Genomic DNA, 25,349 nt, shown 5'->3' with positions numbered 1-25,349 from the left:
AAACCCTGCTCTAATACCGGTTGATGGATATAAAGAGAAATAAACTTTGTATATGAACAAATACTAGTAGGTCATAACACGTAGTGCAATTAAATGAAAATCACAATCAAATATAACACCAAGATTTACTTAGAAAACCCCTTCAACATGAAAAGTAAAAGCCATGAGTCAAACTAAAGATCACTATAAGAAAAATGAATATACAAATCTCAATCTTTTTCCCAAAACCTAAACAACAATTTTAAGAGAATAACTGGGATACAAGGATTACATCACTATACACAATATTCAAATTCTCCCTAAGTAATCACAACAAGAATCTATTATAGATCTGATCTAATCTGAGATGAAAATACTACATAGATGGTTAAGAATAGTCTCTCTGCATTGTCGTTGCCTTCTTCTCTTTTCTTCTCTTATTTTTCTATCATTTTCTTCTTTTTTTGAATCACATTAGTAATCACAACAAAAATCTATTATAGATCTGATCTAATCTAATCTGAGATGAAAATACTACATAGACTCTTTGCATTGTCTTTGTCTTCTTCTCTTTTCTTCTCTTATTTTTTTTATCATTTTCTTCTTTTTTTGAATCACATTGGTGTTGTAGTTTTTTGCCTCTATAGTTTTCTCTCTATTTTCACAATTACCACACCCCCTTTATTAGATTTAGAGTTAGATTAAAAGGAAGTGGGGAGGCTGTTAGGCTAAACTTGTGAGCTGCCCAATAGTATTTTGGTTCTCTAGTATATGGTGCTAATTGTTTTGCTGCTTGATTAGCTTCTAAAAACATATGATAAGTAGAGAAATTTAAAAAAATACTTATATAATACCAAATATTTCTAATAATATTTAAGATACTCAAAATAATTCCTTTGTTTAATGTCTGACCCCACTTGCATTGGTGTCAGTCTCATCATCTTTCCTCTGAGCAACACCTATCTACTTCATATAACAGAAATGATAAAAAGCTATAATTAGATAGGACAAATGAACTATCTGACGCTAATTCTACTAAGTATCTTATCATCTTAGAACTATGCAACAGATGGACAATAATCCAAAGACAATTTCGAATTTGAATAAAAATATGTATTGCTCCATTCATACTTGTGGCAAAACTAGTACTTGACTCCGAAACTGACAATACACCCAAAAAAACTCAATTAGAAATTCTAATGTCCCAATGGATCACCTTAATCAAGCTTAATTCCTTATATAAGCATATTTATTAATACTTCCAAATGCTTTTGTCATGGAAATACACATTCTCATCGTACTTTCGATTCCATGATCGAATCTTTGATGGTCTGTAAACTGATCAACTTAGTGGCCGTGTGGAACATGTCATTGGTTACGTTTGCGTTGTTGACCCGTCCATTAGAGGGGATAGTCGCGTTGCGCCCGCAATACATTCCCCTCAAACCCCCGACGATACGCACGAGAGAGAGAGAGAGAGAAAGAGAGAGAGAGATGGGGATGTTGGGGACGGTGGTGGCATATCCGGAGGAGGTGTACCCGCTGGTGAAGCTGAAGCTGGCGGCGGATCGGATACGGCGCCAGATCCCGGCGGAGCCACACTGGGCCTTCTCCTACTCCATGCTCCAGAAGGTCTCCCGCAGTTTCGCCCTCGTCATCCAGCAGCTCGGCCCGCAGCTCCGCAATGCTGTACGCCCCTTTCTTTCCCTACCCACCCCCTCCATTCCCCTCATTCCTCCCTTCTTTGAATGTGAATCCTCCGTTTCTTGACGTCGTATGATCATGTATCCCATCTCTTGATATGCGGAGGCTTCTGCCTCTGAAGATCAATTTGTTATGGATTTGTTTTCTGCCTCACGAGATCTGAATCCGGTCTTCTCATTTCCTATCCTTTTCAGATTTGATGTTGATCTATAAATGTGTGCCGATTTACAATATATATTTATGGATTTATGTCGGATGTCAATGTGCCATCACGCTGGATCTCCTTTTTTGGTTTTGATGTTAATTTATGGATATGTTCTGATGTCGAACTGCTACAACATCGAACCCTTTTCAGGTTTCTCGTGAGGTTGTCCTGTCGGTGATATATAAGCCTGCTTGTGATGTTGGTCCGATAACAGTTAGTCAAGGATGTTAGAATGATACATATAGGATCGACCAATCAAGAATCTAAAAGATCACATAGGGCATTCTCTTGTAGCAGTTACTCAAGGATGTTAGAATGAGAAATAGATAGGATCGTTTAAGCATTGAAGTAATAACATGGGATATTCTCTGGTAGTAGTAAAGGATTTTAGAATGAGAAATAGATTTTTGGGTACTGGACCTGTTTCGGCAATCAGTCAGACCAGTATGTACCAATTTGTTCTGGCATACAGACACATGGTATATCGGTATGGGCCGGTGTTTTGGCTAGGAAGAAAAAGAGGGAAAATAGGAGGGGATGGTGGAGGAACAAAGGAGGAAGAAAGAGGAAGGAATAAGGAATAAGAGGAAACAGCGGAGGAGAAAGAAGAAGAAGGAAGAAGAAGAAGAAAGAAGAAGAAGAAAGAAGAGGAGGATAAGAAGCAGCAGCAGCATACCTGGGAAGCAGCGGCTCCAGTGGCATCGTACGCTAGAAGAGGGAATGATCATTCGATTAGTTTCCTTGAAATCAACTAGAATGAACTTATCACACCTTCTGTTTTCTCTGTGATATCCTCTTACAAGTAACCTCTAGTCATAGCTAGGGGTTGTCACTTGCAGGCTAGTACTGAAATTTAGTACTTTATGTGTTTGGTTACTTTTGAGACAGAATTATCATTAATCACTGTAATATCAACACAGCACGAACAAAGCTTAGCCAAATTCACTAAGATCACAAAGACTAACTCAATACTTCATCTCTTTTTTGCTAAATGGAAAATTTATCATCACAAATTTTAGGTGCTAAACTACTTACTAACAAAGCAATGCAAAGTTTGACTATGTGGTTCTTCTATATGGAACATGTCTATGAAAACAAAAGTTCCAGTAACTATGCCAGCAATCCTCAGGGATCCCTTCTTTTAATTCTCTCCGAGCAAATGTTCCAAAATGTGGTTGCGGTTATGCAACCTCCAAGCACAAGGTCTATGCAGCCTAAAATAAAGGAATATTTCTAAAATGCAGCTGCATGAAAGGTGGCATAATACTAGGTTCATGTATGCAATTCATGAAGCCAAGTACAATTCTATGGTTCCTTTTTCTCATTTATGCCACTATAATTTACTAGTATTGTTGTTATTAGTATGCAAAAATAAATGGGCCATCATTCTATCATATTAATCTCTAGTCTTATTTCAAAGTTTTTTTTCTTTACAGATAAACATTACTAATTAATAAATTATAGTTGAGGCAGTTGCCCCTGTAAAGTTGATAATAGCACATATCATATGCAATGCTATATCTTCTCTGAAAACCGGGTGATTGTTAGATAAAGATATCAAGATGTGAGGACTTGGTTCCCATTATCTTTGGTTCTCTACATATTTTTCCATAAGCATGATATTTTTGCCCTTTTTCTGTTTAATGAAGTACATATGGTTTAAACTTGTGAGATAATTTGATCCATTTCATAATCTAGCTAATTACTTTTTCCAGTGTCTTAGAGATTGTTTTGAGTTGTTACATACAGATTTTCCTACCTCTTGTCTTGTATGTTTGGAGTATATTGCTGTTCACCCTTTATAATTGTGTGCAATATACTATATATCCGGTAATGTATATATATGCTTATTTTTGTAGCTAAAACCTCTCACCTTTATGTTTGTTGAAATACATATGGTTCAAATTTGTGGGAGAATATGATCCATATCATAATCTAGCTTATAACCTTTATTGATGGCTTAGAGATTTTCTTTGAGTTGATGCATATGGATATTCCTAACTCTTGGTTTGTATGTTTGGATTATATTGTTGTTCACCCTATATAATTATGTGCATTATACTATTCTTTGTGAATGCATCATATGTCCAGTCATGTATGTACATGCTTATGTTTGTAGCTAAAACATCTCACCCTAATGCTCACTACTACAGGAATTCTAAATGCACCATGAAAAATGCTCTTGCTCATAAATCAACTTGAATGACTTTCTATGAAATGCAAACACAATTGTAGAAGAGAATGCATTATTTTAGTTAAACATTAGAAACAAAACCATCTTATAATGATAATCCTTGAGAAAATTCAGGCATTTAATATACTTCTTCAGCTTGGTTCAATTCATGTTTATACAGAGGTGTCTGAAATTCCTATAATTGCATTATATGGATTTTGCCTAAAGTCTTTAGCATCTAATTTCTTTATCTGCCTGGTAAGTTAATGCGTTTTTTCATGAAAGGCACTTGTTCCTTATGATGTGTACTTTTATATATAGGTTGGTTAATTGGCTTCAGTTGTATATGAAATTTGTTTGAGTTTGAAAATTAATGGAGATTAACTTACACTATTTGATTGTTGAAATGCTTTATGATATTCTGAAGGGCACTAGATCTGGATTTTGAATATATTGTGTGAACATCGCAAACAATTTCCCTAAATATGAAGGTTATCTAGGCCAAACTTGTGTAGATAGTACAAATTTCTATTGCCTTAAATGGAAATGCAAAAAAATTTTCCTTAACACGACCAAGAGACAAAACCTGGAGATAGAAGGTTCTATACTTCTATGTATAGCCTATTTATTTTAATTGGATAGAGTTGTCCCATAAATGACATGATTTGTTCTTGCTTAAGCTTAGATATTTACCTCGGCTTTGTATAAGGAAACAGTGTGACATTTGTGATAACTATATGCAGTATTTAGTTACCTTCTTTTTCTTCTTCTTAATTGTAGAGGAATACTTGAACATTTGCAATTATAGTTGGGGGGCCTCAAGCAAATTATTTATTTTTTATTCCTAAACTTTTTCGCTTGTTATATTAGTCAATTTTTGTTGCTTTATATAATTGGCATTTTTTTGGTCTTTATTCCTCTAAAGGCCTGATCTTAACACAAAGGATTCAAAACAACTTCTTACTTTCTTAGTCTTTTAGTTTCAATCTGAAAATTATGGTGTTAAATTCTTTTGCATGAATCAATTGCATCTTTCATATGACTTGCAGCCTCCATTTCATCTTCCCAAATTTTATAGCATAAACATGGTAAACTCAGTGAATCAAGTCCTTGTGAATCTACTGATAATTTCCTTGTGATGATTGTACTTTAATTTTCCTTGAGTGCATTTATGATTCTTGATAAAATAAATATAACAAAACTTATTTATAGCTCAAGAAATTATGAAACATCACAATGAAATTCTTTCATGCTCTTATGATGCTTTTGCTCGGGACTTATCTTGTGAACGTTGACCTATAAATGATTGAGAAGATAAATGCCAGCTCTAGACCTATCTGTTTATATATCAATATTGAGTACTAGATTATGGTTAACTATCTTAATTTTCCTATGGTCTTATTTCTTTTATTTTAATTTGTGACTCTTTTATTTTTAAATTGTTTTCTTTTTTTGAAAAATAGTTTGTCATGGTTGATGTATTTAATAACTTACGTTCGTCTTTTGTAGGTTTGTGTTTTCTATCTAGTTCTCAGAGCTCTGGATACTGTTGGTTCGTTCAGGCCCCTTTTATTTTACAACATATTTGTTCTTGCTGAAGTGTGTATCTATCTTTCATATCTGGAGGAGGTTCAGTGACTTAAGATTTTTTATCCTTGTATCTACTTTTTACCACTATCTGGTTAGATGTGCCAATATTGCTGACTAGAAAATAATTTGCCCTTGTAGAAGAAGCACATTATTATGCTGCAGAGAGAACATGAATCTAGGAATCATTTTCAAATCGCCAAACACTACAGTTTGCTAAAAGAAGTCTACTTTATTAAATAAGTCAAATTCATGGTTGACCTAGTGAAGGTAATTAGCAAAATTGGCCAAATGTCTTTAGAGTATTGATTTTCATAACTAATGGCAGTAAAATATTTCTGTGAGTTTATGAACATGAAAAAAGCAATGGTTCTTCTAACTTTATTAACTTCCCTGTACTAATACCCATAAATTAAAGTCCAAACAATTTGGGATTAGCTAATAGACTAAGAAAAGACTGAAGGTTTTCCCAGGAATGGTTCTGAATATGCAGTTCTTTGGTGTCTTTTCTCTTCAGATAAGACAATGATAAAACATGAAAAAAATTGCAATGCATCAGAAAAAGGGTTCTTTGCTAACTTTATCCTTTTTCTTAAACTAACATTCTTAACTTAAAACCCAAACAAATTGGTTTTAGCTAACAGGCAAAGAAAATAATTGTCAAGACTTTTCTAGGAGTCGTTGTGTATGTAGCAGTGATTTCAATAGGCGCTCAAGCGAGGTGAGGCGAGGCCCGAGCGTCTCGCTTCATGTCCAGGCACCTCGCTTCAAAGAGGCGTCGTTTGGGCGCTCGCCCGAGCCCAAGCGCCGGGCACTTCGAGCGAGCGCCTGGGTTAAACTAGGCAACCGAACCATATTTTTAGGTTTGGTTGGTCTTTGGTGCTTTAGTTGGTTCAATCGAACCAACTAAATCATCGATATCAGGCTCCCTCTCGCGATTTCCCCGACTCCCCTAACCCTAACACTCGCGATTTTGCCGTCGAGATTTCTTCTCCGCTGTCGCTGCTCTCTGCTGCCGCTGCTACTGTCGCTGCTCGCCGCTACTATTGCTACTCGCCGTTGCCACAATCGCTGCTTGTCGACTGCTCGTCGCTGCCACAATCGCTGCTCGCCACTGCTGTCGTCGCTCGCTGCTGCCGCTCGCAGCTCACGCTCCTACTCCCGCCGTCGCTTGTCGCTCCCGCTCCCGCTCCAGCTACGGCTATCGCCTGCTACCGCTGCCGTTGCCTCAGCAGCCTCGGTCTTCTTACACTCTTCTCACTATACTGTTAATAGTATATTAACAATATACTACTAACTGTATACTAAAAATAATATTTTTATTTATTAGATTAATAATATATTATTTTGATTTTAATACAATTAATTTTTATTTATTTTATAGTATATTTTTTATTTAAAAAATAAAAAATATATTATTATGATTTATTTATTTATTGTGATTTTGTACCCAATTTTCTTAATTTAATAGTATAATTTTTTTTATTTAAATAATTATATTTATTAATTATATTATATATTTTTATATTTTAGCGCCTCGCTTCGCTCAGGCGAGCGCCTGACACCTCGGACGTTTTTGGACCTTGGCGCATTTTGGCACCTAGCGCTTTTTAAATCACTGGTATGTAGTTCTTTGGTGTCTTTTACTCAAAAAATGAGGATGCTGAAATCTAATAAACCGCCTACATATTGATTTATTTATATAAGCTTATAAAATATAAATGAGTTCTCAACAGACTTTCAACTTAATTGGATATCATTACTGCATTATTTGTCATTTCTTTCAAGTTTCTGTTTGAGGATCTTGTGTCTTTTCTTTTTCCATCGAAAAGGAAAAACAACATTGTGGGAATATATTGGAAACAGCGACAACTGAATACAAGAAATATAACATGCTTACAGATTAAAGCTTCTGCATAAAGTACAAAATAGGCTTCCAAATTAATTTGGCTAATCTTACTATTAGTTACAATCTGCCAATAAAGTTATAAACTACAATATTCTGTGATTGCTAATCTGCACCTATGCATGGAAGGCATGTTCGCTTTCTTTAAATTCTTCTCATTTGCAATTAGCCTAAAATCATGTGACCATCTCTTAGCTTTTATGGGTATTGCAGAGGGTTTTACATTTGTCAGCTTGGTATATTCCTGAGAGATATCGTAGGTTTACATGTAACCTATATTTTAACAAATTGCAGAGGATGATACTAGCATACCTTCTGACATCAAAGTGCCGATTCTACAGAATTTCTATCGCCACATATATGATCGTGAATGGCATTTTTCATGTAAGTACTTCTAATAGAATGTTTTTAACCTTTGAGCATTGCTTGAGCTAAGATGCCAAAGTTTCCGTATATCATTAACTTTTGCATTACATTCCATATCTTGTTTCGAGGAATGTGTTCGGAGTTGCAGAATCTGTCAAGTGAATTTTTTTTTTTTCACTACATTGATGAATCCTATTAGTCCACTTGGCTCCTAAATGGATCTTTTTTTCTATGTGCATCTTATTGCTAAATATCATTTACAGTCTTACATAATGCTATGAAGTATGGACATGCACTACAAATAAAACAGATACGGATATCTGGAGGCCATGAATCTTGCAGAAGGAAACAACATGACAATTAATATACATAGTCATATAGTTTGTAAGCCATGGTTTTAAATCTCGATACTGGCATACCGGCGACACATGGTACGCTGGCATACCAGTCGGTGCCAAGAAGGGGGAGGAGGTGAAGAAGAATAAGAGGAGAAAAAGAAGAGGAGGAGAAGTACTAGAGGCAATGAGCATTGAGACATTAGGTGGCAGCGGTGAGCAGCAGGTGGTGCGTGACACAAACAGCATGAGCATCGGGTAGCCACGGATGATGTGAGCAGTAGACGACACAACAAGAATAGGGATTAGGAGAAAGGGAGAGAGAGGAGGGAGGTTTAAAGATTGTTGCCACTGTCAAAATCTAAAGAAATTGAAATGGACTGTGCAAAATTGAAAGGGGCTATTGGCTTAAATTAACCCGTACGAGCTCATTGTGAAGCATCTCTTGCCTATGGCAGTCATAATGCACCTTTAATGCAATAGCTTTTGCAATACTTATAACATGCCCTTGACCCTTGCTGTAGCCATAATGGCTGCTACTGCAGAGTTGGTCATGACCACTTTATAAAACCATCTTGTACTCTTAAAAGGGTATTTATGATAGTTTCTGAGTTTAAAAAATTATATATGCTTTTTCCTTTTCAATGTTTAAACTTGAAAATATTGTTCAATTATATATGCTTTTTACTTTTTATTAATCTATGGAATTTTGATTGTTATATATGAAAATATATGTTTTTTTTAAATTTAGATAACTTATGATAATCATATATGTACCTTATAATAAGAACTAAAACCATTCACATAGAATAAAATTTCACAAAATTACTTTGCATATGTACATAGAGGGTGAGCCTTGGTGCCACCATAAGGTTGCTCTATTGTGGCCTGAGCGATCAGGAGCTGACTCATCGAAACAACCTCATTAGTTACAAGGGTAGTATTGTGCATGGATCTAAATCTTGTGTGTACCAATAGATACTATACATGTACTTAAACCTTTGTCCATATCGATAGTATGGACTAGTATGCAGATCAAGTGATTTCACTCAATCCAATCTTAAACTAGGCTGCCATCTGATGAGCTCACCATACTGTGCATATGATATAGTAAGCAGACTGGTGTGTATTTGTATCAATCAGTAATCTACTACCTGGTATTGGTACTATTTTTTTTAATTTTGGAAGTCATGAATGTCTTTCCTTCTTTTTTTCCCTTTTTCTTCTCTCTTTTTCTTTTTTTTGTTAGGCACTCTCTGTTCGTCCACCACATTGCCGTTGCCACGTCATCTTCTGTGCATATTTTTTGCCACTGCCTCCTCCTCCTCCTCCTCCTCCTCTCTCTCTCTCTCTCACACACACACACACACTCTATAATTTTTTTGAAATTATTCATATTTATTGCAAGTTAAAATTTTAAACTATATAAAAAGATAGTGTATCAAAACATAAATAATTATAAATGATTCACATTTCATAATATATATGTTAAGGTGTCTAATAACTAGTTATGAAGTGTACAACAAGTATCAGTGTCCTAGATGAAGACAACATAGACACAGATTGTATTTTAAATTATTCATGCTTCGTTGACTCATATGCACCATGGTACAATGGATTGGCTGATCTAGGTTTACATTGGTTTATTCAAATCAAGGTATGCAATATCTTATCGTACCAGAGTTTCGACGTTCGCTCGGTACGGTACGATATTGTATACCGAGCGGTATACCACTCGATATATATATATATATATATATATATATATATATATATATATATAATTCGGCGACGTCGCTGAAGCGACGTTGCCTCTCTCTTCTCCCACGCAGGGCGATGCCGCCTCGTATATATATATATATATATATATATATATATATATATATATATATATAAAAGGCGACATCGCGTTGCCTCGACGACGTCACCTTTTCCTTCTCCCACGCGGGGCGACACGACGTCGCCTCGTTTATATATATATAAGGCGACGTCGCATCGCCTCGGTAACGTCACTGAATAAGGCGATGCGATGTCGCCTTTTATAAAATTATTAATATATATATATATATATATATATATATATATATATATATATATATATATATATATATATATATATATATATATATATATCGTTTTGTCCGGTAATGGGCGATCCGTGTACCGGTCAGCTAACGGACCAATACGTACTGTCCGTACCGGATGGTATTATTCGAAATTGCATACCTTGATTCAAATTTATTATAATATATCTTGATGGTTATGTACTGGTTTGAGATTTTAATGCATGGTAGTGCATACTTTTTGACTCTCCTGACTCCACATTTGATGGAGTTTTATTCACTAGGTCCCTCCTTTATTTTCATGCATGTACATAATTTTATGAGATTATTCATATTTATTGCAAGTTAAATGTTTAAACTATATAAAGAAAATAGTGTATTAAAGCATAAATAATTATAGATGATTCACATTTCATAATATATATTTTAAGATGTCTAATAACTAGTTAAGAAGTATACAACAATTATCAGTGTCCAAGATGGAGACAACAAAAACATGGATGGTATTTTAAATTATTCATGCTTCATAGACTCAAATGCACAATGGATTGGCTGATCTAGGTTTGCATTGATTTATTCAAATTTATTATAATATATTTCTTGACAGTTATGCTGGGTTGCCACTCGCCATTGCAGTAATCAGGAAGTCCCTAGTCCCAATCAACTCAACAAATTCCGACCATGGAAAATGGATATGAAAAAAGTAGATACAAAAATAGGATGTAAAACAGCACTGATTCAAGAAGATCCAACCAAATTTAGCAAAGTAGAGGAGAGTAGAGTAACAAAAATTGCCAGATGCCACCATTTTGATGGAGGCTACTCTTGTCATTGTTGTGGAATTGTTGGTATCGTCACTGGATTCACGATCACCATAAGATGTGTAAGGATGGGGGCAGGAATATACATCTTAATAGTCAACTTGTACTTGCATTGCCTATGACCATCAATATATAATATTATGTTATTATCATCCATTTAAAATTAGATCCATTGAACAGGATCCTCACCTGTTTAATTTAAAGGCAACTCTAAATCTAAATTAACTTGAGCAGATATCCTATTTTGTTCAAGCAAGACTGATATTCCATTTTCAAAATTGAATAAAAGTTGAGTACTAAGAGAAAATCTCTCATTTTAAAGTTCATTTTTTCTACATGCTAACATACATACAAACATATATACATACATATGTATATATATATGTGTGTGTATATATATATATATATATATATATATATATATATATATATATATATATATATATATATATATATATATATCAAAAATAGAGCCAAAATTTAATATATATGATTTTTTATTTGATTTTTTTGTTGCCTATTTCAATGCCATCAATCTACTTTGGGTAATCTCGATTTTTGATCCTACCTCAGTCTTGATAAACTTCAGATACATTGGTAAGTTTTCTCCTTAGGTTTCTACCTTTTTTTTGGAAATTGTCAATCAATTAAACTTCATGAAATTTGACTTTAAAAGTTGATTAATTTCTGGAAACTAGAATAATTAATATGTAAACTGAATTTACTAAAAAGAAATTAAAATTCTTATTCCAGCAAATCCTCTTTTTTCTTTGTCCATTGTAAATTTGTTGGAACTTGTAATATTGTAGCTAGATTAACGAATGAGATCAGCCAAGGTTTTGATAAGGTTCAAGCAAGTGGAAGTTTGCTGAATCGGCTATCCTCAAGATTCCAATTCTTTTTCCTGGCTTTTCCTCATATGTTTATTAATAGTGAATTCCATTCTTTATCTTTTTGGACATATATAATAAGTGTCAGATAACTTGGATGTGATATATACTAGGTCCTTACATATATGTGTCAAGTTGGATGTTTATGGATTGCTAGCATCGATTTTTGTTCAAGAATGAAATGTTATTATAACTGTCCATATTTGGTTCATTCTTCAGAATCATATTATATAGCGGAGATGAAATAGGATGAATTGAGATGATATTTTGTAAATACATAATTATCTTGAATATATCAATCATTTCTTTAATTTTGATTTTTTTATTTTCCGAAGGGACAAAAGAAACATCAGAACTGTGCTTTTCTTAAAAAAGTCAATGAGTGTCAGAATGGTTTAACTTGGGTTCATGGGTTTGACTTGACCTATTTGCTAGCCTTGTACCATTGAGAAGTATTCATATTGGATCTCATGACCTTTGTAACGACACAACCAAGTAATATGATGCTTTTTCTTATTGGCCTTGTATTGGTAAGAAACATATTATGTGTGACCTATTTGGTCTGTAATTATGTTTTAGATGCTTAGCTATGTACAAAACCGTAAGTTACTGTTTGAAACTTATCAAAAGGACTATGCAAGATATCTTTAGTTAATTTATTTAGAGAAGTACTTATTTCTGTGGATCCATATCATATTCTTGGTACTATTTCTAATCATGTCTTTCTTATTAGGTGGTACAAAGGACTATAAAGTTCTGATGGATAAACTTCATCTTGTCTCAACTGCTTTCTTGGAGCTGGAAAGAAGGTCATTTTGTTTTAATATGTTTAATCTATTTACATGAGAACAAAGTGTTGTCATAACCAAGTTTACTTTCTTTTGTCATATATGTGATTTCTACTACTTATATATGCTTGTTTGTCTGGAAAATTCAGTAAACATTTATGATATATGAACACTCACATAAGCTCATGGCTCAAGCTCTCACAGTTCATGCTTTCATGGCATATCCCAATAAATATATGACATATGTGGCTATCTAGGCAAATATATTGGACTACAAGGCATTGAATCGATGATACACAAGCTACACCACACAAAAAAATTCAAGTAACATAAAAGTGATTTGCTCAAACATCTTTGATCCCTTGAATTAGAAGAATCAATTGGTGAAGATTTGGTTGTATCACTTCCCTTTCTTAGGTGGGAAGCAAAAATGATCAGTAAAACTTTTTCTCTTTGGATCAAGTCATTCGTAGAATTGACTCTTGACTAGCACCCTTTAAGCATTGTGGTTCCTGAATATAAAGGCCCTCTGTCCCTGACATGCATTATCAGTTCTATTCTACGCTAGTGGATCTATCTTCAGGTACTCAAACTAAAAAAGTTTTATCTGCACATATCTACTGTGAACCAGCTGTGTTCTTGAATTAAGTTGATTTTGATATCATTCTTACATGGACTTACTAATGCTTAAATAATGCTAATGGATATTGAGTTTTTTTATTTTGAATTAGACAATTCTTTTGCCACTATTCTAGTTTTTAAAACTGTTATCCTGTTCTGTTGGCATTTAATTGAGTTAGCTTGTTATCCAATGGAATTCTTCATATGCTTTTAGCTTACATTCTTAAAACTTTTGCATATATTAAAAATCGTCACTCTATATACCATAATATATAAATGTTATATGACATAAAATTAAGAAAATACTCTCTCTCCTAGATAAATTGATTTCATTTTTTATGCTACCAATTCCATTGCTTTTGTGGCACCCAGTTATCAAGAGGCAATTGAAGATATTACCAAGAGAATGGGTGCAGGAATGGCAAAGTTCATATGCAAGGAGGTGTGTAGTTAATGCTGCAATATACCCTACATTCATGAACTCACACAAACATACAATATAGTCACTTGTATATTGCATTTCAAATATGGTTTTGATCACAATATGCTACACAGTTCTTATCTAATTATTATTAGTACTTGGATTGGTAAAAAACAAAATACATTTTCCAAGTGATGCAAAATTTATTTTAATATTTTCATTTGTTGATGCGAGTGGAAAAGTATTGTTTTTATATTTTAGTGACATCTTCGATTAATGTGAAAGATGAAATTATATTTGTTATTGAAGGAAATCAATTTATTTCAAGATAAATTGTTAAGGAAATTAGTTTTCACATTATCTATGAACTTATTAGTCATTAAAGGATAGACCTCTCCTTGTTGTATATTATTTGCTGATGATATTATTTTATTTATAAGATTAAAATAGAATTAATTCTAAACTTAAGCTATGAAGGCAATCCTTAAAAACTAAAGGTTAAATGTTTTAATTAAGTGGGACTAAAGTTGAATAAATAAGATGTGATTTTAGTAATACTAGTTACAGACAAAAGGATATAATTAAGTTGGATGGGCAAGAAGTTCCATTAAGTAAGTGTTTAAGTATCTTGAATCAATTATTCAACAAGATAGATAAATTAATAAAGATATTATTTATAGAGTAAAAACAGAATGATAGTTAGATTTTAATATTCGAAATAGGATAAGCTTAAACAAATGTCATACTAGTAATCATTTCATCTCTTCTAACTACTGCATTTAAAAATCTTCTCATAAAAGAAATCTTTTAAGTTGCAATGATATGTGCTTAAGATATTCTCAAACGTAGTACTTAGAAGAAGTGAAATGATTACGATTAGTAATATGAGGAGAGATAGGGGAAGAATTAAAAATATTTTAATAACAATTATAAATAAAAGATTTAATACTCTTAACTTACCTAAATGTATGATTTGTCATATATCTCAATGGCAGCAAATGATAATAGTTGGGATTTTATGGCTTTGTTGTTGGTTGTATTAATTCTTAAGGAATTGCTATGAGCATTTTCAGTTATGTTTAGCTATTTCAAAATTTTATAATATAACTCTGCCATTGGAGCTAATAAATTCTAATGGGCTACCATATTGTGGGATTTTGAGTTAAGTTTTTGCTGCATTAACATATTATATCTTCTGATGAGATTCTTCATTGTGGAATTAAAGTTTAAAAGTTTCTTTATCATTGTTTTAGAAACTGATGATATTAAACCAACAGCCAAGGATCTATTCACTCTTGAGCCATTACAAATTTGTCTAGGCAGCCACACAATAATCAAACTGGTTCAAAACATTTTCGAATTCTAAAAATAAAAATTGAAGAAACGAATATGCATGAACTTGATCCATTAATATAACTAATCTTTGCTCAATCATGACAAAACTTTAAAATCTTAAGAGAAAAACAACCTGAAGTACCCAGTAAAAATTATCCAGAGATAAATGGAAATTTCTTGCAAAATTGTATATTGGGTAATTCACACAGTGCAGGAATAAGGTAGAAGTTGTTCTTCTGTTTGGTGATAGATATAGTGAAAGTAATTGTTGCCTTTCATGTTGCACTAGTAAACTTGTGGTAATGCCCTAACTACAGTGGAAGTTGTTCCCTCTGGGACATTGCTATAGTCAACTCATGTTTCTGCAATCATTAGCAACAGTAATAGCATTGGATACCATCTGTTATGATTTCCATCTTTCAATGACACAATAGTTTTGACCTCCTATCGTTGGAGTTCTGTTATTTTCAGTCAGATTAGGATGTCTACACTCAGAACATATGATGTTATCATGGTATACTGAGGCAATGGTATACATCTGATTGGAGACACTATAATGCAGGTATTACAATACAGAGCCATATATACCAAACTTAAAATCATTTTAGTTTTCCTTAGGTCTATACTGATCATATTGGTATTGTATTGACTGACACATACTGGTTCGAGTCCGACCTGTTTGCAGTACTAGGACCAAACCAAAATTTTAAACTTTTTCAAGGTTTCTATGAATTCTATATAAGTAATCTACAACTTTTTCTCACATTATACTCTTCCATTGAAATTTTATTATATTGCTCTTTACTTATATGCAGGTAGAGACAACCGATGATTATGATGAATATTGTCACTATGTAGCAGGACTGGTTGGATTAGGACTGTCTAAACTTTTTCATGCTTCTGGTTCAGAAGAACTTGCTCCGGATAACCTGTCCAATTCCATGGGTTTGTTTCTTCAGGTATGTGTCAGGCCTTTATGGCATGGTCATGTTCTGATTACTTAAAGAGTTCTATTCTTTTGTTTGCAGTTTCACCATTGAATAGAATGTAACTTCTTCTGAAATGCAGAAAACAAATATTATTCGGGATTATCTGGAGGATATAAATGAGATTCCAAAGTCACGCATGTTTTGGCCTCACCAAATCTGGAGCAAATATGCCAATAAGCTTGAGGTTCATTTGTTATCCATCTTTGTTGCTTAAATATTATTTTTCAGAAAAATAAGCAATAAGAGAAAAACATACCCACTCCTCTTGGAAAACGCACAAGAGATGATGCAAGTTGTATTTGTTGGTTGTATATCTGCGAATTGGACTTGTGTATGAGTTCCAATTTCAACTAGGAATCAGATTTTTCAAATGTTAAGTGTAATTTAACTTAAAGACAAAAAGTGGACCTGCTCAGTTTTTCCAGCTTGAGATGAACTCATTCTTACTGTTGCAAAATTTCACAACAGTCAGTCAATGACAATAAATAATCTGTTCCAACATATATTTTTCCCACACATACTTGTACCTCATTTTTCCACTATTCATGAGGATAAATCTCATTGATAGAGATAAATCTCAAGACAGTTGTTAACTATTCATGCAAACTTGTCATTCCTAAAAAGTAACTGCAATATCACTCTGCCAGGTCCTGGTGGAGTTTTCCCATGGATAGGGCTTTCCCTTGGTCAATTATGGATCAGATCTTTATTCTGCATAACAAGATACATTTTGAAAATGTAATTGAACCAAAGAGTAATTTTGTATATTTTCAACCTATAATTGTCTTTTTATCTTACTCCTATTCAGAGCTTATGTAATTTATGTACTAGAAGTTTACAGTAGGATCAAACCCACAACAATGTGTCACTATGATGTCTCCTCGGCATCAAACTACTGTTAATACTTATAGCGTCACTATGATGTCTCCTCAGCATAATTCTTTCTCCTTTTTCTCAAGCAATTTTATTTCCTCTTACTGGGGTTCAAGGCATAGTGTTTAATTCAAGATTAATATGGCCACAATAAGCAAATTAAAGTGTAACTTAAAGATGCAGTCATATACACATGATGCTGTAGATGATAATTCTTATTCCTCACTTCTGTTGACATTCAGGATTTCAAATATGTTGAAAACTCAACTAAGGCAGTGCAATGCTTGAATGACTTGGTAACTAATGCTTTGATCCATGCCGAAGATTGCTTGCAATATATGTCAGCTTTAAAAGATCTCTCTATCTTTCGCTTTGCAGCAATTCCACAGGTACGTAAAAAACAAAATGGTTCTTTCCAAGACTATAGTACATTTATGGCAAATTTGATACTTGGGTTTAGTTTTTCCTAGCTTATCATTTCAATCAATTAGATTAGTAATAAACTATTGGGTTGCTGTTGCTTCTTATATCTTTTGCTGATTTTAGTAGTATGACTTTCCTGAGGCAAGCATTTCAGAAGTCGGGAGACTGTTGCTTAGATTTTTATTTTGTGATTGAAGATACGATATTGGAACCCTTCGATGGGCTTGAGGGTATCCTTCTGCAATGTATAACAAGCAACCTACTGTCAGCTTAGTGCTTTATTGTGACCTAAGCATAAATTTTTACATTCTATTTCCTAGTGAAACTACTTGGGATTTTTGGGGACCAATGGTATCTTTCAATGATACAAATGTCTTTGTTCAAAAGAAACCATAAGTACCTCACTTTCTTTTACTTTTTTGGTGTATCTATGAGTTTTTAGGTTGAGAGAACTTTCATGTTAAGAGCTTATGACAGCTAGTTTTACATTTTGAAGGGTACACAGCTGACTCATCACATGCTTCTTACACCATGAACAATGAGTTCCTCTGAATAATGAATCAATGAATCAATTTCTCTTTTCCAGATTAGGTTACCTAATGTATCCAAGCTGAATTTTGATAGGATGGTTCTATCAGGGAGCTACTTCTCTTTTAGGGAATTGGTCCCTTGAAAGACCAAAGAGATGGAAAAGAGAGGTGATTTTGGAGCAAAGAAAATTATCATCCAATTATACCTTCAGAGTTCAGGACTTGTATGTTTGTAGGAGTTCTAGAGTGAACACTCTAAAAACTAGTAAGATGATATTTACTGGTTTGGTCAAAGACTAATAATAGATCACTGGCTGATATTCATTTTTTTAACTTTTTTACGATACTTGATGGTAGATCAGTATATTCCCTGCTTTGTCAATACCATATGATCCAGCAAGATGCCAAAATTGATATCAGATTAAGATTTTAAACCCTGGTCTAGCCTTATACCATATTTATATTAGGAATTTTGAACACTAATTAGACAATAAATTTGATTCTAAAATCTCTAAACAGTAAAAATAATAACAAAAATATTGCTAAAATATTTTCATATTTTGACTCATAGATGTCTTCTTTCTCCTGCTTATGGTCTTTATCTTCCTTGGATACAAAAATGGCTCTTTGAGCCTTTGCTATATAATCTATCAATCCTTTGATTGTCTAAATATTTGTTACCGGACAATGGTTGATCGGACAATTGGTGATCCAAATTAGGTAGCATGCTGAAATTCTGCATAAGTTGGAATTCTATCCCATTTCACATAAATTACTACTTCACAAACCTTGCAAGTCACTACACAAGTTGATCCATCCACCGTGGAAGCTGTACCATAACAAGTAAACATAACAAATTAGTTTGAATGTTGATCAGTAGAAACAGTAAAGTCGACACAAAAGTAGCAAGCACATTTTTTTTCCGTCTTAGGTTGTGCTCTTCAAAGTTCCCACCATACCTAAGAATATCAAATTGTTATTGCCAAGGGAATGTTATTTTATCTATATTCTCTAAATGACCATTCTCTTGGCTTTACCAGGATGTGATCAAAACATTTCCGAATAAGATGTAGAGTGATCTTATTCTCGATCATTGAACTAAGTTTTAACAATTATTGACTGGGGTTCTCCTACTATTTTGTAGCATCACATAGTAACTTCCATATGTCACTATTCTCAGATTGACTATCCAAACAATATTTGCATAAACTATTGGTACTTGAAATAAGAAACAATGTTATGTCATTATGAGTAATTAACTTTGGTTGCTTTATGTTTTTACATATTTGGCATGCTATGATGACACATGCCAGATAGATTGTCACAAAAATCAATTGTACATGCAGAATTGTAAGTACTAGAGCAAAAATTTTGACAACTGCTATGTTGTAATCACTATTCCATTTTACATACACAATTTACAGACGATGTTTCATTTATCACAAGTCACCAAAATTTCATCACATTAACAATTTTCTTATGACATTGGAAAAATCTTATGTTCAATTGTGAAATCATTATTCATAAGAAAGAGTTGCTTACATACAATGTAGGATGCAGTCTGCCTTTGAGAGCGAAAATGCTGCCTATGTAAATATGGGAATGTAGAATAGATATGTTATCTTGTAGTTTGGTGAAACTGTACCATATAAAATTGAACAAGTAGGTTTTGCAATCCTTCTGCTTCTTTGTTAACTGTCATACTATGATTGTTTATGATGTAAAACCATTTGCATTTTTTTGAAAAAGATTATTACCTCTACTTTTATATTGCAAAACATAATACAAGGAACTCTTGCAGGTGAACTGTATTCTACACTTTTGTACAGTTGAACTAAATATTCATTTAAAAAAAATCATAAAATTTGTACCTCATAGTAGATATGCATTTTGTAAGTGTGATCTTGACGCTGCTTTTCTCTTTTTAAGTCAGTATGATTTTAAACATACATGTCAGTGAATTATACAGAAAGTTGTGTATCTCATCTTCATGTTTCAGGAATAATGCACTACAATATGATTTTTCATCATTTTCATACTGAAAAATGTAAAACAAATAACTTTGAATAAGTCATGGTTCTGTGCCAGTCCATTAAGGATCTGCATATATCTTAGGATGGTAACATGTAAGAATGTATAGGGCTATAGGCCTGTATCAAGTTGCATAACCTTTATGGTTGCCTGCACTAGGCATCCAGGGTAAAAGGTGCATCAATCTAATTGTCTAAACTGATCTTGTCGTTTAATCATGCTTGATGCGCCAATTAGTTGGTTTTAAGTTATTTTACATTATTATAAATATGCTTGTTGCATCTAGTCCTTGCTTTTACTTGGAAAAAAGAGATATTTTAATTGAATGAACATTTTTTAGCTGGAGATTATGATAACTGTCTGTCTAGATCAGCGTATATGTAGCATAGTGCTCATGTTTTCTTTTCCGAATTCATATTTTACTCTAGTATTATATGAGATGCTTTGACCTTTATCTTTCTATTATCGGTTTGTTGCTTTCCCTTCATAAAACCTAAGTATGCAACATATTGCTGATATCATGATGGTTGAACCTATGTAGTTTAATGTTACTGAATCGGAGCACATTTTAATGGCTACTGTCACCTGTAACAGATTATGGCAATTGGAACCCTAGCTTTATGCTACAACAATGTGGAGGTTTTCAGAGGAGTTGTAAAGATGAGACGTGGTAAGAATCTCTTGTTTATGATCATTTAACTAAAGTATTGTAATTGTATATGTTCTTTGCAACTTCCTGATTAATTTCCCCCTCATGTTCACTCTTAATGGTTGAGTCAGTTTTGATGTAGGAATTTTGTTTTACATAGCATTCTGTTGGTGTGTGAAAATAGAAAAGTTGTGGATTTTTTAAGTGAAAACTCTCTCTCTCTCTCTCTCTCTCTCTCTCTATCTATCTATCTATCTATCTATCTGTGCATATCTCTTTTATCTTATCTTTCTAATAAATATTTTTTGATGGGTTGATTTTCTTTATAACTATGTAATTTTACTATCTTGATATTCAGTGGGGTGGGGATGGGAGGGGAGGGGAGGGGGGCGGAAATCATTTAAGATATATGAACATGTATTTCAAAGAGACCTCAGATTCTCAATAGATGAATATAGTTGATTAGGATCAGCAATCAAGGAAAGATGGAGGGAGACCAAAGCTTTACTAGAAACAATGGATGGTGAATTCACTGCTTAATTTAACAATAGATAATTCCTTACAGAAAGTTCAAATGGTGAGAGAGGTTCAATATAGCTGATTGCAAAGAATTGGAACATTACACTAGTTATTTCCTTCTTACTTTTGATTTTGTTTGAATCCTTAAACACTTAGGAAGACAACTATTGAGGTAGGTTTGCAATTTTCAAAAGAATGTGGGTATTTGCAAAATGACATGCAAAACCTTCCTATGTGATTGTACTTGGCTCTTGGCTACATGGGTTTTATCACAATATTGAGCTTTATTCTTGTCATTATCTGTATGTCTCAGTATTTTTCTCATCGTTTTATATTATTCCAATCAAGCATTTCCATAAATCTATAGAAATCTTTAATGTAAATTAACTTTGCCTAATTGGTGCACTTATAGCCTCTTTTGGATATAGAAAAACAACTAATGCATTTATGTGTAATTATGTGGTTAATTAAAATTATCCATAATTTTTCTCGTATAAAATATTTCTTATTTTATCTTTTCTGATAACTCCAGACATTAATTTTTAATTTTTGAAGGTATGTTTCTTAAATACCCAATATTCTTACCTGTAAAGTATATGATTTATGTCTATGTCATGGAACATACCTTAGCCATCATTCCTTGTATTTTTAGTAAGAAAAGGTGAGTAGAAGATTTAACAATTTGAGATCTAAAAAGATTAGCCAGTCTTAGAAATCATGACCACTTAGATGGTTTCTTTAGGGTTGGTTATTAAACATTGCTTAATCACCATGTACACTTCTTTACTCTGTCTGTACAATTTTCGAGGAGGACAACAAAAACAAATAATGTAAATATCAGATGATGAACAACTAAAAATAAGCTGAGTACAGTTGGTTAGCCAATGCAAGGACTGGTGAAGGTTATTATTGAAACAACAATTCACTTGAAAGACATTCCACTTATAGCACTTATTCTTTCATTTAGTTTCTAAGATTGATGATAAATGATAGCATTTATTGAAATAAATCAATAAAGAAAATGTAGTTTCTAAAATAGGCTTTTTGTAGTTTATTGAATTTGATTCACTTATCTATGAAACCTTAGCAGTATTGAATCAATGAAGATGCAATAAACCTTAACATTATTAGAATTTGATTCATTTGCCATCTTTATTGAATCAATAAAGATGCAATTTGATTCACTTACCTATGAAACCTTAGCATTTGTGTAGTTTCTAAAGTAGGTTTTCATGATTGGCTTTGTGGTTTGTAAGCATTTAGTGCCATGACTAGTTTACAGCATAATCCTAATTATTTCATAGACATATATCTATTATATTTTTTGGCCATTTTGTGCCTGCAGATATCAGAATTAGTTTTTGTCATTTTTTGTTTAATTCTGTGATTTGTATTATGATAGTGTGCTAAACTTATATATCTTTTTGACTTCTTTTCCAGGACTAACAGCTAAGGTTATTGACCAGACATACTCTATGTCAGATGTATATGGTGCTTTTTATGAATTTTCTTCTTTGCTGAAATCAAAGGTAGGTAGTCCTATGTTATGTAGAATAATTATCTGACTTTTTCAAAATTCAATATTTTGAAAATAACATCTAGTGTTTAAAAATGGCATTTATCCACTCATGAACTCAAAATATTTACTAATCCTAAAAGATGGATCAGCATCTTTTTTTTGTTAAAGTTTTTATTAAACAAGTTTTATTGTAACAAAAGGTATTTTGATTTTCCTTTTCCTTTTTGCTAGTCAAGTGCCAAGTGGTTTGAGTTGGTGTAGTGTTTAATTAGTGCAAAAATTGTACAAGATTGTAAAAGCCATATCAGCATCCTTTTTAATTAAAATTTTTAATAAGCAAGTTCTTATAATAACAAACTTTTTGTCTCAGGTAGTCGAGGACTAAGCAGTTTTGAGTTACTGATCAGTATAACTGTGTACTATAAAGTATCCATCAGTTGTATTTTTGTAGAAATAAGTTGTACCTATTTATCTAAGTGCTCTACATTTAGTAGCGCTAATCTGGGCACGCAGAAACATATAGCTATGAACTTTGGCAAGAAGCAACAAAGCCACCTCAATTTGAACTCATGTAATAACTTCTAGCTTCTGGTATTTTTGTAATATTGGAAATAAACCAGAAGATCAAAGAAAAACTTGATATTTTCCACAGATTCTAATCCTATTTTGCCTGTCTTTTTAATAAACCAAGTAACAAGAAGACCAGATCAAGGTGTTAATTAGTACGTATGAAATATTGCTAGTTAAATCTACATCAAGTTTCTGGGATGTTGACCAGTGCTAATGTTTACACCAAAGCCAAAACATCCATAACATCAGCAAACGATGTGTATGCATGTGAAAACTCACCAAGAATCAGCTTCAGATCTAGTTGATAGGACAGAATCAGAATCAGATGAAGCTGGTGTTCAAGCAGGATCAGTTTTCGTATCTGCGTCAGCTAATGTTGGGGCAAGACTAAGTAGAGAGGATAGAGGTTCAGGTGCTTGTGTTGGTTCAGAAATCTCAGTACTACTTTAATCTAAGGATTCTTAACAAGCAGTTTGAGTTGACAACTTAATATTTAAGATCATCTCTATCTCTGCCCTTACATTATACGAGGCGAACGAAAGATTCAATTAATTCTTTGATGAGAGGTCGGGTATGAAAGTGGCAATCTGGAGGCTCCATATCTTTTTTGACATTGTTTATTTGGATCTCATTTTTTGATAAAATTGGCTTGTAAGATGAATTTGTTGGGCTGCCCTATAGTTTGTTTCATATTATGACTGATGTCCTTGGTTCTGTTGTACATCATTGACTAGAGTTACAACTGGTTGTGCAGATTGACAATAATGATCCAAATGCCAGTCTAACACATCAGCGTGTAGATGCCATACAAAAGACCTGCATATCTTCTGGGTTGCTTAGCAAAAGGTTTGTTATTTTCTCGATATCTTTGTTAAGATATCTTTATATATTTTAACCGGTTTGCATCGTCTGGCCTGTTATAGGAGTTTGCATGTATACGAGAGCAAATTCCACTATGTTACGTTGCTGGTGAGCCTCACTCCATCCACTAGATTAATTATTATTTAAGTCTAGATTTCCACATAAATTTCATGCTGATATTCATGCAGATTATGGTGGTCTTCCTCCTAGTGGCTATGTTAATTCCTTTCGTACTGCACAAATGATCCCTCTGTTTGTAAGGATCACTGTGAAAGGTTACTGATATCTTATTGACAGAACATTTAACATTCTTTTAGTTGTTGTCAGAATTACTTTGCTAAGCTTTATAATTATCTGATTGATGGTTGCTGATAAATGCAGGATTCATTTGAGGGTTCTATGTTTGCCGATGGCTTGTGTTTGTGCCGAGGTGCTCTTGTTTAAGCTAGTGTGGGTTTGACATTTTCTTGCCATGAAGATAACTGACCCAATTAGCGTATGTGTTTTGTAGGAGCAAGTGAAGATCCATTGTAATTTGAAACCATATAGGTAGATAAGGATAAACAAACAATTTCCACCCTGATATGAACTAAGTAAATGCAAAGATTTTGGATGGATATATTTGAATGATGAACTAGTGCAACAAATTCTTTTTCTCCAAGTAGCCAAAACATGCAATAGCTTTTCTCGTATAAAAATATGCTCATACTATTTCCCAGGGCATGTCTTAACATATATAATTCCCAAAAACCTGTGTAAACTAAACGAGAAATCATGTGGCTGGGTTTGGCAATGGCCTGTTGTGTTTAGATGAAGCTGTTAGGAATGAGTTGGCACTAAGAGGGAGGGTGAATTAGTGCAGTGGATAGAATCATCATTGGTTTAAAAATCTTTCGTTCGTTGAAATCGATTTTGGAAAGATGTTACCTTGAAATACGTTCAGAAGGGTGTGTAGCAAAAGTAATAAGTAAAACGATTTGCAATAAAGATAAATAGCAAAACAGAAATATAAATTATTTTTTAATGGTTTGATCGTTGTGACTTATATCCATTCCGTTGATTCCCCTTTCGTCGAGGTCATCGACATCTACTAATAATCTTCTTTCAATAAGCGAAGATTAACTGTTCTTTTACACTCCTCTTCTCCTTTTCACAGGTTTAGAAGTCAACCTTTTACCAGCATTCGTTCTT

General features: G+C 33.3%; 1 protein-coding gene across 2 annotated transcripts; it reads left to right on the top strand.

The window, feature by feature from the left end:
- Positions 1-1,383: 1,383 nt before the first annotated feature.
- LOC135584176 (squalene synthase 1-like) lies at positions 1,384-24,814 on the top strand. Of its 2 annotated transcripts, none has more exons than XM_065146439.1 (14): positions 1,384-1,668; positions 5,571-5,613; positions 7,849-7,938; positions 12,763-12,838; positions 13,811-13,880; positions 16,010-16,153; positions 16,263-16,367; positions 17,299-17,445; positions 20,635-20,710; positions 22,649-22,737; positions 24,052-24,143; positions 24,221-24,266; positions 24,347-24,414; positions 24,540-24,814. In XM_065146439.1, exons 1-13 carry the CDS (start codon positions 1,474-1,476, stop codon positions 24,401-24,403), a joined length of 1,230 nt encoding a protein of 409 aa, XP_065002511.1. In that variant the 5' UTR covers positions 1,384-1,473; the 3' UTR covers positions 24,404-24,414; positions 24,540-24,814. The 2 variants fall into 2 exon arrangements, with proteins under 2 accessions (XP_065002511.1, XP_065002510.1); XM_065146438.1 differs by having other exon boundaries at positions 24,347-24,433.
- Positions 24,815-25,349: the final 535 nt, after the last annotated feature.

The sequence above is a fragment of the Musa acuminata genome, chromosome BXJ3-4, assembly GCF_036884655.1.
Source record: "Musa acuminata AAA Group cultivar baxijiao chromosome BXJ3-4, Cavendish_Baxijiao_AAA, whole genome shotgun sequence".
Classification (NCBI taxonomy): domain Eukaryota; kingdom Viridiplantae; phylum Streptophyta; class Magnoliopsida; order Zingiberales; family Musaceae; genus Musa; species Musa acuminata.
Note: the sequence above shows the minus strand (reverse complement) of the source record. Positions and strands in the feature narration are given on the sequence as shown.